We start from the raw sequence: 16,664 nt of genomic DNA on the forward strand, positions 1-16,664 counted from the left end.
ACAGGCTCTCAGCACTTGTTTTCTCTCCTCTGATGTCAACAAGATGTCTCCTGAATATTGATGATCCTGTAATCTTATTAAAGGCTGCCTTGACCTCTTCATCCATCTACCTCTGACTCTGTCTGGAAAGTCTTCAAGGGACCCCTTCGCTCAGAACATGCTCCCTCAGCTGATTTTACTCCCTTCTAGAACAGGAGGGAGTACCACACCTTCAGTCTGCAGGGTCCAGTCTCCTCCAGCTTTATTCTGTCCTGTGTGATAGCTTTGTGACACTGTACTGTGTTTTCTTCTTCTTTGGGGGTGGGAGGAACCTGTATCTATCACAGAAATCATCATGCTTTAGAAAGAGGCAGGCAGAAGGAAGACCTTTAATGCCTGTTTCTCCACCCCCACCCCGTGTTGAAACCCAGGATGATCACTGAATACCACACCACATGGGGATGTTAGTTCACTCACTGTTGCCCCTAGCAACATTCTTAAACATAGGACTGATGCTATAGTTATTCCTCATTCCATTCATAAAACTGGAGTTTGAAAAGGGGGTCATTTGTCTCTGCCAAAGATTTAGCTGGGTGATTTGGCTACGGCGGTGACATCCACTTCCCTATTGATCAGTGTATAATGCTGGCTGGTAGCTAGAAGTTCGCTAGACCTGAAGGCCAGGGTTCTGCCTCAGTTCCCTTCCACGTTATCCCTTTTCTGAGCTGCTCAGGTTTCCAGACATCCTGCTCACTGGCTTCTAAGAGTAAGTACCTCAAGACCACACCCTGCATGTCTAGCCTCAGAGGTCATTCAGCCAAATGAGAGGGAACAAAGACCGCCTCTCGAGGGGCTTGCCAACATCTCTTTGAAGAATGAGCAGGTTTAGATGTGCCATTGTGGTCACTTATGGAAAAGAGAAATTCCATTGCAGACAGGGATTTCAAAGGGTCTCATTCTTCAGCAAATATTTACTCTAGCTCAGCTGTTGAGCTCGATAGGAGGACTATGACATTGAACCTGACACCATCCCAACCCTGGTGGTTTAGCCAGAGCACAGATGGGAAGTAGATCAAGCCTTGGCTATTTCCATTCAGAGAGATGAGCTCAGAGAGTACAGGGTTCACTCACACACACACACACACACACTTCCCAGCAAATCAGAATAAAAGGCGGATAACCAAAGGCTGAAGATAAAAGGCTGTGGAGTTACCTGTGTGTTGCTGCATTCAAGAGCATGGGGTTTCAAATCACAGTCATTGATAACAATGGTTGTATTCTCAGTAACAATGTTGTCTTTATCTTACATTCTTCGGCTCATGCAGGACACTTTTCTAAATCAGAAATTCCTCCATCTTCAGGATCTCTTTCTTGAGCATCTAGGATCAAAGGAGCCTGAGGTTTTATCCTGAACTGCTATGTGGCAACCCTTTGGATCTTAGACAAATGGTTTAACCATATGATCACTTGGAGATGATGGGGGAAATGTGACCTACAAATTTATCATACTTGTCTGTTTCTTGTTCCAAGAAAAGGGGCTACATTCTGTGTGTGTGAGGTCAGAAGAAGTAGGGAGAAATGAGAAGGCATGAACATGTAGGTGATTGTGAGCACACGCATGTTCCTGCATGCTCACATACATTTTTGACTAGGAAGCTGTTATCTGTCAGCCTCCCAGAGCTACAACACAAGATGAACTCACATTGGCCAGAGGCCACAAGTGTGTCAGGGCACGCAAGCCCGACTCATATGGTTTTCTTGCTTGCCTGTGTTCTAGAGACTGCTCGGGGAAGCAGTTCCCAGTGAGTCACGGACCCCATCAGTCCAGCTGTTGAACCTATGATCTCTGGACATTTCTGGAACCCACCAGGTGACAGTCCCAGTTAGTTCAGAGCACTGAGCAGAGCTCCAGCCCTAAGAATGCATGCCCGACTTGATAGGAGGGAGCTTGTGGAATATGGCTGCCCAGAGAACAGGAAGCACCAAAGATTTGGGCTACTGGCTCCTAGTCAAGGTCAAGATACCTGCATTGCGCCTCTTCAGAGCAGTTACCCGGACCCCCTGAACTCAATGATGCAAACCTAATTCTAAGTTAAAACCGTGCTCCAAAGAACTAGAGTTTGTATGTGGCTTTTAAAATAAAAGGATCCATTGGAATTCAATGAATAGAGCACACTAGAGTCCTGGAAACACACTGAGAAAGAGCCCTAGGAGCAGGGAGCATCAGTGGAATTTAGCCAGGCAGTGTGCTGGCCTGAGTTCTTCCCCTTCTAACACCCCCCCCCCCCCCCGTGTAGCTGTGGTTAAGTAAAGTCATTTTACTTTGGGGGTCTTTGCCTTATCATCAGGTGACGGGGTTAAATGCCAATGGTCCAGACAACCCTTTCTGAGTAGAAGAAAATTTTGGAATTAGGAAGTTCATTTCTAGGCAAGGTTGTAGGCCATTGTCCACGAAGGAAACAGCTGGGGCCTGGCCTGCTGTTCTAGAGGCACACTTTGGTTGTGTAAGAGGGGCACCAGATGCAGAATGTAAATCCGCAAATGTCCTAGTATACTCTGTGCTTCCCCAGCTGGGTAACTTACAATTTTCTCAGCATTCTGGAGTCTGGAAGTCCAAAGTCAAGAGCTGGTGTCCAGGAGGGTCCTCATGCTCTTCCATCCATGAGAAGGGCAAGAGAAGAGGGGAAAAGAGCGCCCAATGTATCATTCTAAAAGGAACCCACTCCCTCAAACGTGACTACTACTCCCCTGAACGCTGTACCCTTGATCCCAAATGCCTCCTCTTAGGGCTAGCTTCCCAGTACTGTGGCTTTGCAAGTTAATGACGCAAGACTTTGGCAGACCCTTTAAACCATTATACTGTGTCCTAGTTTGAAAAGTAAAAATGCCCACCAGGGGTGATAGCACACAGTCATCCATTCCAGCACTCAGGAGGATCACAAGTTCAAGGCTAGTACAGGCTACTTAACGAGCTCCTGTCTCAAAGGGATAAAGAAATAAAAATAAAAACGCCTGTGAACAGGCTTAAAGCTGTAAGAAAGTGCTTTGCCGTAGTTGTTCACAAATCTGAGGGCTGACTGGACTCTGTTAGGTGGCATTCATTAGCGTCTCCTTGGTGGTGACGATCCAGTGGTAGCCCAGGGTGGGGCTGTCCTGCAGGCTTCTTCGCTGTCACATTTGATGCCTGGCTGAGGCCTCAGGAATTCCTGTCACACCGCACACTCCTAATACAAGACGAACACTGTCCCTGAGAGAAATACAGGAGCTATGAGATCTTCTCTGCAATGACCTAGACAGGCAGAGTGGTCACAAATGCACGGCTAGGCTCATCGGAAAAGGAAAGCGTTGCCATTTTTTAGAGGAAAAGGACTTATCAGAACCTGCAGACGTGACTTAGCCACATCAGGCACCTGGTATGTCCGTCCAAGTTGCCAGTGATGGGACATAGCTCCAACACCTCTGATTGCCTGAGGTAGGATTAAAAAGGCAGTGGGTGGAATACCCTGCTTTATCAACTGGGTGTGTAAGGAGAATCCACTTAAGAAGATGCTTCAAATAAGGAAATTAAATCACACTGCTTGTATGAACTATCAATGTATACAGATTTTAAACATACAGTTTCCAAGTAAGAGAGAGAAAAAAAAAAAACTCAGCCTAGAAAATGAATTCCCAAAGATGGTAAATCATAGCCTTTGACGGTAGAGGGCAGAGTGGAGGGGGCAAGCAGGAGTTAAAGGTGGGAAGGAGAGCTCAGCAATAAAGCTCATTTAACATGCCTAAGACTCTGGGTGTCCATCTTCAGCCACGACAAAAACAACAGAAAAGGCATGTTAAGCGGAGGTGGTTGAAATGTAATCCTTAGAGCCAGGCTTTGCTGAATCCCAGCTCACCATTCCTCGGCTGTGTGGCTACCAACAAGGTCCTCTGGCTTCCCTCTATCGACTGTAGCATGGAGCTAATAAGAGCACCCCTGTCCAGATGCGCCTGCAAAGGTTTGCCCTTCCAGACGCTTCCTCGCCTGTGCCAGATGCAGATGCCAGTGCCCAATATGGACTGTGGGCAGTCAACCAAGCACACAGGAGGAGGATGCCCTCTCCATCCTCGGAGATGACATGTGTGTGGGAATTCTAGAGAGGAGGCGGCCTTCCTGTGACATCTGGACACCCATCAGTCTATGTGCTCCCACTGTCCCCCATCCCCCCATACTTATCCTCACTCTGACACGTTTTTTAAATTTGGCTCTACATTTTAAGTATGTCAGGCTAGATTTTAGTTTTAGTGACTCTTACATATTTGGAATCAGAGGCTCCAGAGTCTATTATGCAAATCCATGCAAATGATATGTAAAGAGGCAGTCACTCCAGATTGTGGGGAGGGGGGAGTGTGTGGACCCGTACAAAGGGCCTTGAATGAAAATTTGCATGTGTTAGCAGAGCCCCTGGTTGAAGGCCCTGCACATCCACCGTGACAGTACACGTCACAGCCTTCATTTGCTAACCTTTGTGCTAAGGAGAAAGGGTGTAAGCTCTTGTCTCATTTCCATGCCCAAGGTGACAGTAAGGTTGAAGGAGCTGGACAGTTCAACCCTTGTAGCTATTTTATGATACAAATGAAATTTTTTATTTTTAAAATAATGGCTCTGATCCAGGCTGTCTCCTTGTTGTGTGACTTTTCCGGGGGAGACAAAAACAAATGCCTAGTGGCCCCATTCAGGGCACAGTAGCAAGCCAAAGAAATGATTCCCCCCCCCAAAGCTAGCTTGGTGAACCGATGGGCAGGACCGTGTGTCATTCAAAGCCACACCTCGGCGAAAGGCGCACCCCCAGAGTCCCTGAAGCTCCCCAGCAGGTTCCAACAAAGTCTCCTCTCTGCTAGCAAGCATCTGTTACTCGCATAAACCAGGGGAAGTGCCATGGGAGTTTTCTAAGCGTCAGGAGCTCCCAGAGTCTTTTGAGTCCCAGGGCATGTTTCAATTCAGAGCACACTCCCCAACCAGCCAAGTGCTGTTGCACGCGCCACACCTCTGGGTCACCTCTCTGTACAGTGAAGAGGTTGGTGTAGGTGACCTCTAGGGCCCCTCATTATGTTAACCAAAGCCCAAAGCCCCAGGGCACCCAGAAATAAATTTATGCATGTGTAGCAGCAAAGATTGAAGTATAAATTCATGATGGAGGAAGTAAATGTCTGGGGAGCCTGGTACCCAAAGAGCAGCGGCAGTCAGGACAGTCAACTAGATTCTACAGGAACTCCAGTCAAGGGGTCTGGCTGGGGTGATCTGACCTGTAGGCTCCTGGTGGGGAAATCGGCGGAATTTCTTGCTCTAGCCATTTTAAACCCCAGGGAAACATAAGCCTAGTTCTAGATATCTGCTAACATTCTCCTGGAAGCCAGGTAGCTCTCCTTCCCACTGTGTGCTTGTCCCTGGGGTTAGCTTGTGCCTCTTCCCAAACTCTGTGCTGTTGACTCTGAAGCCAAAACAATATTATGTCCTTGGCTCTAGGGCTGTGACTACCAGATACATTCTGTGCTCCAGCTCAGCGGTCCTCGAGGGACTTAATGTTCAGCAACAGCAGCAGCCACCAAATGGACATAGTTATGGCCTGCCAGTCCCTGGACTGAAGACCTCCCTAACTCAGTCTTGTGATACCCAAAGGGTATGGAGGATAGGATGAGCACCCAAGAAGTAGGGGTGAGAGTCTGGGGGAGTCTCCTTCAGGCGCATGATATGGGGTGCTCCCAGGAAGATTGGGGCACTTCCATCAGCTCACAGCTTCTCTTGGGTCAGGTTTCCCTGTTTCAACCATTTCAGCCCCCTTGGCTGACCCTCACATCATCTCCCAGTGTAAACCACTTACCCACATGCCCTTCCTCTCCATCTCCTCCCTTTCAGAAGGGTTCTAGTACAAAATGTTGGTACTTGGCTGCTTTAACAAAATAGCACTCTCTGAATGGCTTACACAAGAAACTTATTTCCCTAAAACTTCTGAAGTCTGGGATTTCAAGATCAAAGCGGTACCAGGGTTGGATTCTTGTGGCAGCAGAGGTGAGAACCTCTCCTTGTATGACTGACAGCCTCCTCCTGGCTGCTCTGCCCTCAGAAGAGGATCCGCCTATGCCCCTGGTATCACCCTGGAGACCCATCTCTTCTTAGAAGGGTAGCAGTCAAATTCGGTTAAGGTTCATTCTATTGGCCTCTGTTCATTTGAATCTCCCTTTTGAATGCCTCTCTCCAAATAGTCACATTCTGAGATTCTGGCATTTGAGAGGAGAGGAAGAATAGAGTTCAGCTCTGAATGGTCATGAGACCAACTTGTAGCAAAGTGCTCCTCACACATCAAAGGTTGCCTCGACCAGTGACCACCCCCCATGGTGGCAGGCTACAAGGTGTAAGTTTATGGGGCTGGGATAATAGCCCTGAACAGATCGGAGCAATGCAGCATATTGCTTCTGCCGTGCGTACAGCTGATGGGCCTCTGCCTCCCCCTGCATCGCTGGTGGCAGTTAACTAGGAAAAGCATATGCTTTAGAGACAGCCCTGGTTCCACATGCTTCTGAGACTGTGTGACTTCACACATGTTTTCTTGCCTCCCTGGGCCTTCATTTCCCACCCTGTCAAGCAGTTGCTAGGTTGAACGTTAGCGTGGTTGCGGTTGCTAGGGTGAAAGTTAGCGTGGTTACAGGACTGACTTGAATGAGCAGAATATACTGCAAGTGTGTGGGCTGACTTGTGAATGAAAGTGTAGGAAACTGGCTTGCTTAGGGTGGCCACTGGCCCTGGAGACAGTAGGGGCTGTTGCCTCTGTTAAAGACGAGGCCAGCCAACCTCCCCAGTACCGGCTTAGCTGTGAATATTAGGTCCAAGGGTTATTCCAAAACCCACCACACACTGCGTGGTGCTCCAGGCACACTGGGGTTCCTCCCTCTCTGCTTCCTTGAGGCTAGCCAAAGCCTGCCATCTCCACCAAACTCCCATGAATCCCTGCCTCGCACCGCTAGCTGCTTTCCTGCCCATAACACCAGTGTGAGCACTTACCCTTCTGGAGCATGGCGATATGCAGAAAGGCTCTGACAGAGTTGTCAGATCTCTAACTTCTTTCTGGGGTCTAGATGGGGTTGAAAAGAAGTCCAAGAATGACAAAGGGCGTTAAGAAGTCAGAATCAGGCTTTTTCAAAGTGTCCCGCCACCCATCAGCAACAGAGACCAGCTCTCCCTAACCTGTGTGCTACAACAGCCCATGATCTCAATGATCCCATAGGGTTACTGGCACATGGTGCTGTGATTTTTTGGGGGGACAGGATGAGGGTTTCAAGAGAGAATGGTTTCTCTGTGTAGCTTTGGAGCCTATCCTAGAACTCGGTCTATAGACTAGGCTGGCCTCAAACTCACAGAGATCCACCTGCCTCTGCCTCCTGAATGCTGGGATTAAAGGCGTGCACCAGCACTGCCCGGAGGTGCTGCGATTTTATAAACATTTATATTTAGGAAGGCTTTCAAACTCACGGAATTTGATGCTTTTAAATTTTCTCAATAAACTTTGGCATCCATCATTACACCAGCCCTCTTTGTATTGTTTAAAGGGCTCCTCTACTCAGAAAGGCCAAGCAGTACCAATGTGGACTTCAAGTTCAGCTACAGGAGGAACCACGGGAAAAGCACTTGACAACAAACCCCCAGTAGCCAATGGTCTTTCTTCAGCATTTCCATCCCAGACTCTACTATGGTGTTAGAGAAGCTAGCTGATTGCCCTTCTCTGGACCCATGCCCTCTTCTACCCATCCTGCCCCTATGGCACCAGGGCATCATTGCTTTACTTGAGGGTCTGCCCTGTTTGTACTCTAGAGTGCCAGGAAGGGAAGTGTGGAGTAAGCAAATCTGAATGAGCAGGGGGCTGACATTGGCACTGTGTTCTTGTTCAAGAAAAGGAATAGGAGTTGGTAAGCTCTCCCACCCAAGCCTTCCCCTAGTTGTCTCTGAGTGGCTCAGGGTTCAGGCTGGCCTTGACTACTCCCCAGCTCTGGCTGGCGGGTGGCATAGAAGTGACAAGCCTCCCAGGCTCCCCCTCCCCTTCCAAGACAGTGTACTGAGGCAGAGGGCTGGTGGGAATTAGAGAAAGGGTGGGATTGGATGGTCTGGTTGCCTCAGGATCACCTGGTGCTGCTGTCTTTTGTGACAAGTAACATCCTTCCTCCCTTCCTCTGTGGAGATGTTCCCCGGCTGTACATGCAATTCTTATGGCTCAGAGTGCCAGGGTGCCCGTGTGGCCTGAGGAATGCTCCAGATAGCCTTCCTGCATCCCCAGGGCTTCCTCAGAGTCCTCAGTGAGGATGGCCTGGCTGTGAGTAACACCTTTGTTCCTCACCGCTCTCCTCTCTCTCTCTCCCCCTCCAGGCTTTCTCCTGACCTTGGCACTGACCAAAGCACTGGTACTCGCCGTCCAGGAACCATCTCCCAGGGAATCTTTGCAGACCCTTCCCTCAGGCAGCCCCCCAGGCACCATGGTGACAGCCCCTCGCAGCTCTACCAGACTCTCCTCCGTGGTGACACTGAACCCCAAACCTGATGGACGCACCTCGCAGGCTGCAGCTACTATGGAAACAACCGCATCTCATCCAGAAAGGCAGCCTCCTACAGACACCACATCCACTGTTGTGACAGCTGCTGTCCCCCATCCTGAAAGCCCTCTGCCCACAGGTTCCCCTCCAGCTGCCATGGCAACCACATCCTCCCACTCAGAGGGCCGCCCCCCAGGGGATGCTGCCCCCACCATCCTGCCAACAAAGCCAGCAGGAGCCACCAACCGCCCCACAGTGTCCCCACGGGCCACCACTCGTAGGCCCCCCAGACCCCCAGGCTCTTCCAGGAAGGGGGCTGGTGGTTCATCTCGTCCTATCCTACCTGTACCCAGTGGCCACTCAGCAAGGAAGGAAGGCCAGAGGGGACGAAATCAGAGTTCAACACACCTGGGGCAGAAGCGTCCTCTGGGGAAAATTTTCCAGATCTACAAGGGTAACTTTTCGGGGTCCGTGGGGCCAGAGCCCTCTGCTCTTACCACCAGGACCCCACTCTGGGGCTACTCCTCTTCACCGCAGCCCCAGACCGTGTCTCCAGCCACAGCACCCAGAAGCACCTTGTGGGTTCCTCCCACGACCCTGGTACCTGTGAAGGACAAGCCAGGCCTTATCAGAGCCAACCAGGGGAGTGGCCCCACATCTACCAGCCCAGCAGGGGAACCGGATGCCACAGCAGCCTCAGGTGTCCCTGCCAGTACACAGCCTGCCCCAGTGCCTTCTCAGCGCCCTCATGGTGACGTGCAGGACAGCCCTAGCCACAGTGACTCTTGGCTTGCTGTCACCCCTGACACTGACAGACCCCTGTCTGCCAGCTCTGGGGTCTTCACGGCTGCCACGGGGCCCACCCAGGCTGCCTTTGATGCCAGTGTCTCAGTCCCTTCCCAGGGCATCCCTCAGGGAGCATCAGTAACCCCTCAGGCCCCAACCTGGCCCTCTGGGGTCTCAGAAAGCACTGTTTCTCCAGTTGAGGAGAAGGACGAGGCCTCCCCCACAACAACCGACAGGGGACCGAGACCCCTTTCCACAGTGCTGTCCACAGCCACAGGCAACTTCCTCAACCGCCTGGTCCCTGCTGGGACCTGGAAGCCAGGAACAGTGGGCAACATCTCCCACGTGGCTGAAGGGGACAAGCCCCAGCACAGAGCCACCATCTGCTTGAGCAAGATGGATATTGCCTGGGTCATCCTGGCCATCAGTGTGCCCATCTCTTCCTGCTGTAAGTACCCAGCTCTCTTCCCTCCTCTTTCTGTCAGCTTTCCCATCCCCCAGATCCTCTTGCCCTTTGAGTTGGGTAGCCCCACGGAGTGAACTGCAGAAAAGTCCAGATTCCCAGCAAATGAGACAGCACGGGAAGAATCATGGCCCACCCATCCCTCCTGGTCCCGGCCCTAGCTCATAAAGCCCCAATTCCCAGAGCTGGTTAGCCACATGTGTTATAGAAACACCAGGCTATCTAAGAGACTTGGCTGGCCTAGGATCCAGGTGTTAGGGAGTGGGTGGCAGGGCTGCAGCCCTTGCTTGAAGCATCGGTCCTTCCTGCCTAGAGTTCTGTTGAGTACCCCCTGTGTCAAGAAACTGGGTACCATGGGTGATAATTGGCCACGGGCTACAGGTGGAAAAGTCATCACTGTCGTTCCCCACTTCTCCACCTTGTCTTTCCTCTCCCCTCCACCTCTCTCCCACTTCCCCTGAGACAAAGCTTCCATGTGCTGGGAAATCCCATCAGCCTTGGCCAACGCACAGTTCTCAACGCATGGGCTGAATTAAGGCCTCGGAGTTCCGCAGATTTTAGCTCTTCTCCATTCCTACACTACCCAGCCTGCTTTACCCTTCATAGTCATGTGCACTCTGTGTCCTCTGGACCTTATAGTTCTCTGCTCCATGACAACCAGCATCTCTTTGCAGCATCCTGTCCCTCTGAGAGGGAGGCGTCAGGAGATGTTCAAGAACCCACTATACAGGGTCTCTCAGAACCTTAAGGCCTCCTTTATGACTTTCTATGTCACGCTCTGTCCTCAGAGGATCTTCACAGGACTTGACCCTACCCTACCTCACACCGCGTGCTCCTCAGTCCCCCAGACAGCCTGTTCTCTGACTTATCATTTTCTGCCCAGCTCTCTTGAGAGCCTTAAGTCTGCCTTCTCATTTTTACCCTGTAGTCCCTAAGTGGTGTTCACCCCAATCCCAGAGGAATTGGGGTGTCTGGCTTTTGGGGAACAGAATTCTTGGCCCAAGCTCCTCATCCGTGACCCTCAGGGTCTCCTTCATAGAACTGCCTTGCCCAAACCTGCTGTATCTGCCACCTCTGAATGGTCACCACCTTATCCCTGGTCCCCTAGAAGTGCAGCTTTCCATACATGCTCAAGCATACCAAGAAAGTCAGCGGGGACCACTTCAGCCACACTAACAGAGCCTGTTGGCTAATCAGGCTTCGATCACCCTATGAACTAACCTCGGTCTTAAATGAAGCCCTGAGGCTTCCCACAGGGAAGCTGTGAAGCCAGAATGCCACCCTTCCCTCACGTCACGGGCCAACACAGAACGCTTAGGCCCTTACCGTGGCCAGATTCCGAACACTTGTCAATTCACTGAAGCTCCTTTTCTCCCAGCTTTGCTGAAAACCCTCGTGTCAGGTCTGGAAAGGCACTCCTGCTCCAGGACCCTGCACATGGGAACATGTAAAGCTGGCGATGTCTCGTGCTCCATGGGGGCAGCTCTATTGTCTGTGGTGGGAACACATGTAATGTTTAAGCTGTTCTTACCCGTTTTTAAAAGAGGGATGAGATGGAGAAAAGATAGCACTATTGATAAGCAGATAATAGAAAAGCAATTACTTCTCACATTAATAATCTCCCAGTGTGCTGGATGCTCTAGTTTACAGTCAGAGCTCCGGGTATTTTTTATTCTATCCCTATGCTGTCTACACAAACAAGTACACACAGCGCCGAGGTGGCAGAAGGCTTTAGTCATCACCGACACTCCATCCTTGAGTTGGTAAACTGATGTCAACCAAGGCAGGAACAGAGACACAGCCTCAAACTGCATCTCAAGGAGAATTCAGAGCTACAAGAGCAGCCTTCAGGTTCTGGGGGGCGGGGGTAGGACACCCTTTCTAAGAGCTGATTTTGCTCATGCTGGACTTTCTTAGCCTCCTGATTGTGAAAGACAGCAGGGCCTACTTTCTTGGCGTTTCTGCATTTGCGCAGGGAGTCAGTCCCTCACTCCTACCTGGGTCCTGGCCACCTCTACATCAACCCTGTGTCCTATGGGCAATCCTTGACCAGAACCAGGGAATATTTAGAGTACCTGTCCAGTCTCAGAGCCCTAGGTGCTGCTCACAGAAATACCTGTCTGGGATGTTTCCATAGTCCTGCCCTACCTATCTAGGGACCACACAAGCTGAGCTCCTCCTCAAGACCCATGGTTCCAACCTTCCCTACTGTCTTTGTACCCCACAGTGGATCCCATCCCTTGCCAGACTGTCAAGTATTCCCGGCAATCTGGCTGGTATCAAAGTGTGAATGTAGACTTTATCGCCTCTAGCGAAGGGGCTAGGAGACAAGCCAGGTTGTGCGGAGCAGTGGGGACTTGACCGTAGCTGTGCTTTCTCCACCCCATGCTTGTTTGTCTTAGGGTGATTTCCCCTGGTTCTAGTGGAAGTCAGTGATGAGAAGAGCGAATTCTGAGCCTGCACATGGATGCAGGGTCAGCAACTCACCCGCCTTCCCCATCACAAGCCCTCCCAGTGGCTGGAAGGGCACCCGTGTGCCAGGGTTGAGAAGTGCTTTGTCTCCTGAGCCCTGCCAGACACTCTCTGCCAACTCTGTTTCAGATGTGCTGAGACCTGAAATTGATTGGCTCCAGGCCACTGCGAACCAGGGCCAGGAGCCCTGTGGCTGCTACGCAGGTCTCTGCTGCCACCATGAGGATGCATAGAACACGCAGCCTCCTGTCGGCAGCCTCTGGCCTGCCATCCGTCACTGCTCACCAGTAGGTGCTCTGAGCTGTCACAGAACCCTCTGGAGGCTCCGCTGAGCTTCCTGGCCTGTCTCCCAGCCACCCTCACGAGAAGGCTGGAGCTTTGGGGAGGATTAGCTAAAGAAGTCAGGGACACTGCAGGCATGCTGCATCACCAATCCAAGTTCAACCTGACAGGGCCAAGGAGAGCCGCTTCCTGACCTTAGCAATGCACCTTGCCCCCAAACAGGGCTTCTTCTAGACTCTGGGCCATTTGTGTAATATCCCAAGGGTGACATGTTATAGGGACCATGATTCTTTGCTGTGTTTGTTGCTCAATGAATGTTAACAATACTCAGCCATATACCTATATGTGCAGTGTGTGTGTGTGTGAGAGAGAGAGAGAGAGAGAATGTTTACTTGCAGAACCTAATGGCTTTGTCATTACCGTTTAAGAAAACTTGGGTTAAATTGATTCTTACCAAGCAGCAGAGAAGACTGACCCAAAGGAAGTGTGGCTGGGTTCCTGGTCTCCTTTTGATGGTGGACCAATGGGAGAAGGTACAGAGGTGGCTACAGCAAGGCAGGGTTGTCCATGGATTGCCATCCTGCCCATAACCCTGTCAAGATAAAATAGCTACCTCTGGGCTTCAAGGTAGTGTCCCCTGCTAGACTTCTAAACACCCAGTTCCCACATGTCAGGATAAGGAGCCAGACACTAAGCCACAAGTTTCCTTGGGCTTATGGGCTTATATCCAGGGCACAGGAGCTGAAACCCATCCCAGGCCCCGTCTGCAGCCACGCAAGTACTTTATGGAGTGCCCTGCAGCCCTAAAAATGGCTTGTGGAATCAAACACACCTGCCCACACACCCAGCTCTTACCTCTCTTTGCTGTGGACTTACTTATCCAAGAGAAGAGAAAGCACCAGAACGTAGGTCGAAGGAGGTGTCTGCTGCATTCGTTCAGGTCCCTCTAAGAGGGAGGCACCAAGATGGAATCAGGCTTGCAAGGCAGTACAACTATAAAACACCCAGGAAGAGCTAGAGCAAGCAAGACAAACCATATGCAGCAATACAGGCCTCATGCCATGGGAAATAATGAGGCTGGTCCATCTGAGAGTGTTTCTCCTGGGCCAATGGGAGGCCTGGAGCTGTAGAGGGACCCTAAGGGACTGAGCATGCTCTGTACCCCTGCCATAGTCAGTCATGATGTAGGTATCTGGGAATCATGGCCTAGACACAGGGATGTTGGTGAATCTGGAGGGGCAGTAGAATGTGGGCAGGGCTTTTCCACACTTGTAATGCCACCTCCAGGCCCCATGAAAATCTGGACCATGCATGCACTTAAGAGTCTGGTGGGGAAGATGCTCAAGAAATGGCAGTGTGGAGGGGTGGCTGTTTTTCGCCTCCTGGGGATTTACAGTGCATGTTCCAACAGGCCCAGCATCTGGCAATTCAGCAGGTATTGGAAAAGGATGGGTCTCCTGGGGCACCTGTGGGCTTGGATTACCATGGCTTATCACCCACAAGGTCCTGTCACGTGAACCCAGTACCCAGGGCTCAAACTTTATACCAGTGACTCTTCTTCCTGTCCCAGAATGTTCCTGGGGAAGCCAAGAGAGCTTGCTTCACTCTCAGGGCTGTTCCAGAACGGCAGGACAGAGGAGCCCCACTCATTCCCTGTAGAGTCTTTGTGTCTGTCGCTTTTGGAGACATGAAGCGGTTGGTTCTTTGGCTAAATGGATACATGGCTCACACCCTGTGTTCACTGCCTAGCTTACAAAGGACTTCTAAGGCCACACTGTGTGTTTCTCTAGTGTATAGTAGACAGACAATAAGCATCTACTTGAAGTTTACCAAAACCGGGTTCAAGGTGTGTGGTCTCGGTCAACGTTAACTTCAGGGGCCTTCAGTTACTCTTCCCTGATGGCGTGGGTTGAAGAGGCCTGTAAACTCCATAGTGCCGAGTGCGTATTAGACTACTGAAGTCCCAGCTGTACTTTCCTCTCTTGTATAAAAAAGGCTAGACCACTGACCTAGAAGTTCCAAGCAGAGCTAGAGTATTAGCCTTGCCCCTGACTCCTGGAGCCCAGCGCATTCTGTCTACAGCTCTCCTGTAGAAGGTTCCTGAGAAACAGAGGCCACCACACCTCCCACAGACAGGATTGCTACACTTTGCACAGACAGGCTTCAGAGGCAGCTGCAGTCTGGCATCCTAGACACAGCAATGTGTAGTTGGTTATTTCTACTCTTTACTCTTTGAGGGGGCCCACCACCCAGCTCCCAAATAAATACACAGAGGAAGCTTATTATTACTTATAAACGCCCAGTCTTAACTTGGCTTATTTCTTGCTGGCTTTTCTTAAATTATCCCGTCTACCTTTTGCCTCTGGGCTTTCATCCTTCTCCATTCTATATACCTTTCTTTCCTTCTGACTCTGTGGCTGGCTGTGTAGCTGGGTGGCTGGCCCCTGGTGTCCTCCTCTCCTTTTCTTGCTCCTTGATCTCCTCTTCCCAGATTTCTCATTTTTTTTCTCTCTCTGCCTGCCAGTCCCACTTATTTTTCTCTCCTGCCTGGCTATTGGCCTTTCACCTCTTTATTAAACAATCAGGTGTTTTAGGCAAGCAAAGTAACACAGCTTCACAGAGTTAAAAAAAAATACATAAACAAATGTAACAACCTTCAAGTGATACTCCATAACAGCAGTGAGCATGCTCAGCCAGCTCGGCAGCATGGCCTTGGGAAGTTCATCTCTCTGGATTTCGACTCCCTGCTTTTCAGACTAAGAATAACAGAGGGGGAAAAAAATCACCAGATACTGGGCAGAATTCTGCTGCATGCAGGAGGTGCATGTGGACTGAACAGAGAGCAAGAGGTCGAATGACTTACTCAGGTTTGTGAGCATTGTGTTAATGTCAGGGTTCTAAATCCCACATCCCTCTCGCCCCAGGACTGGGAGTCTCAAAGGCCGTCTCTGCCACTTTGATATTGCTCGCTTGCCTGTGGGTCCAAGGCACAGATGCCCCCCTTCCACAGAGACGTGGCTTTTGAGGACATTGTCACCCGTTTGCAGACTTTGGCACTGAAGTGTGTGATGTGATGTCAGATGTCCTCATAGGCCAGCAAGAGAAAAGTGGCTGTTTGTCCCTGCCAGCTCCCCACTTCCCGGGGGGCTCCAGGTTCTACAGAGCTGAGAAAACCTCTGTCCTCGCTTCTGAATGTTCCTATTTCTGTAGGGAGTTGGCTTTACTAGCGTGAATTGCCCTGACTGCTTCCTTCTTGATGTTTCAAGAGGCAGAGACTGGGCTATGAGGGGATAAAGGTAACAAAAAGGGAGGAAAGGGCCCCGTGACAGCCAGCTGTGTTCTTCAGACCATGGTGTCTCCCAGCAGAATGAAAAGGTGGCCTAACTGTGCTGTTTCCACATTGGGCTTTGCAGTGCCTCTGCCCCTTCCTTCAAGCAGTGAAGAAAGGGCTTCAGAAGGATTCAGGGGAAAGACAGATCCACAAAACTCGAACAATCTGATGCCAGCCAGTGTCTGAGTCCCCATGATCCCATTCAGAAGTCCCCTCCATGTGCCAGGGCTTCTCAAGACACTTTAGAGGCCGGCCTAGCAAATAGGAAGGAAGTCCTTCTGTCCAAAGCAGATGTGACAAAATGGAAATGGAAGCTGCCTCCTGACCTTGTTTAGAGATGATCTCCAGAGGGCCAGTGGTGGGGAGGAAAGTGTCAGAATGTTCCAGGGAGCCCCTAGGGCTGGAGCCTGGGCTCTGAGATCTCAGCTCACATATGCGCCAGCTTCTGCAGCTGCCCTGCATCCTGACAGTGTGCTCAGGGCTACATCGCTCAAACCCCTGGACTTTCCGAGGGAGCTGGCCCTCTGCTGCCCCCTGGTGCTGGCCTCTGAACAGAGCAGCCTGAGCCCCCATTCCCAGACACTGAGGTGCCGGGCACCTTCAGGATGTCGGTCAAGTACATACAGCCCTGACTCTTCCCCTTCGCTGTGGAAGGTTCTGGTGCTGGTGAACCTAGGCAGTACACACTTACCCCCTCCGTAGTTGCCCCCCCCATGATATACCACCATTCTGCTGTGTGAGTCTGGACAAGGCACCCCACCTCTTCAACCTCAGATGCTCCTTTGGACCGTACCAAAG

The 16,664-nt window shown here is 50.9% G+C and overlaps 1 protein-coding gene across 4 annotated transcripts in view; it reads left to right on the forward strand.

Moving 5' to 3' along the window:
- Nucleotides 1-16,664, forward strand: part of Tmem108 (transmembrane protein 108) — a 290,333-nt gene that overhangs the window by 265,753 nt on the left and 7,916 nt on the right. For all 4 annotated transcript variants that reach the window (XM_041676741.1, XM_041676742.1, XM_041676743.1 and 1 more), the window contains one exon: nucleotides 8,369-9,766. In XM_041676741.1, the coding sequence (XP_041532675.1) occupies nucleotides 8,369-9,766 (1,398 nt within the window). The remainder of the gene's footprint in view (nucleotides 1-8,368; nucleotides 9,767-16,664) is intronic.

The sequence above is a fragment of the Microtus oregoni genome, unplaced genomic scaffold (genome assembly GCF_018167655.1).
Source record: "Microtus oregoni isolate MIOR12 unplaced genomic scaffold, Mior012 000028F_ref0000031, whole genome shotgun sequence".
Taxonomy (NCBI): domain Eukaryota; kingdom Metazoa; phylum Chordata; class Mammalia; order Rodentia; family Cricetidae; genus Microtus; species Microtus oregoni.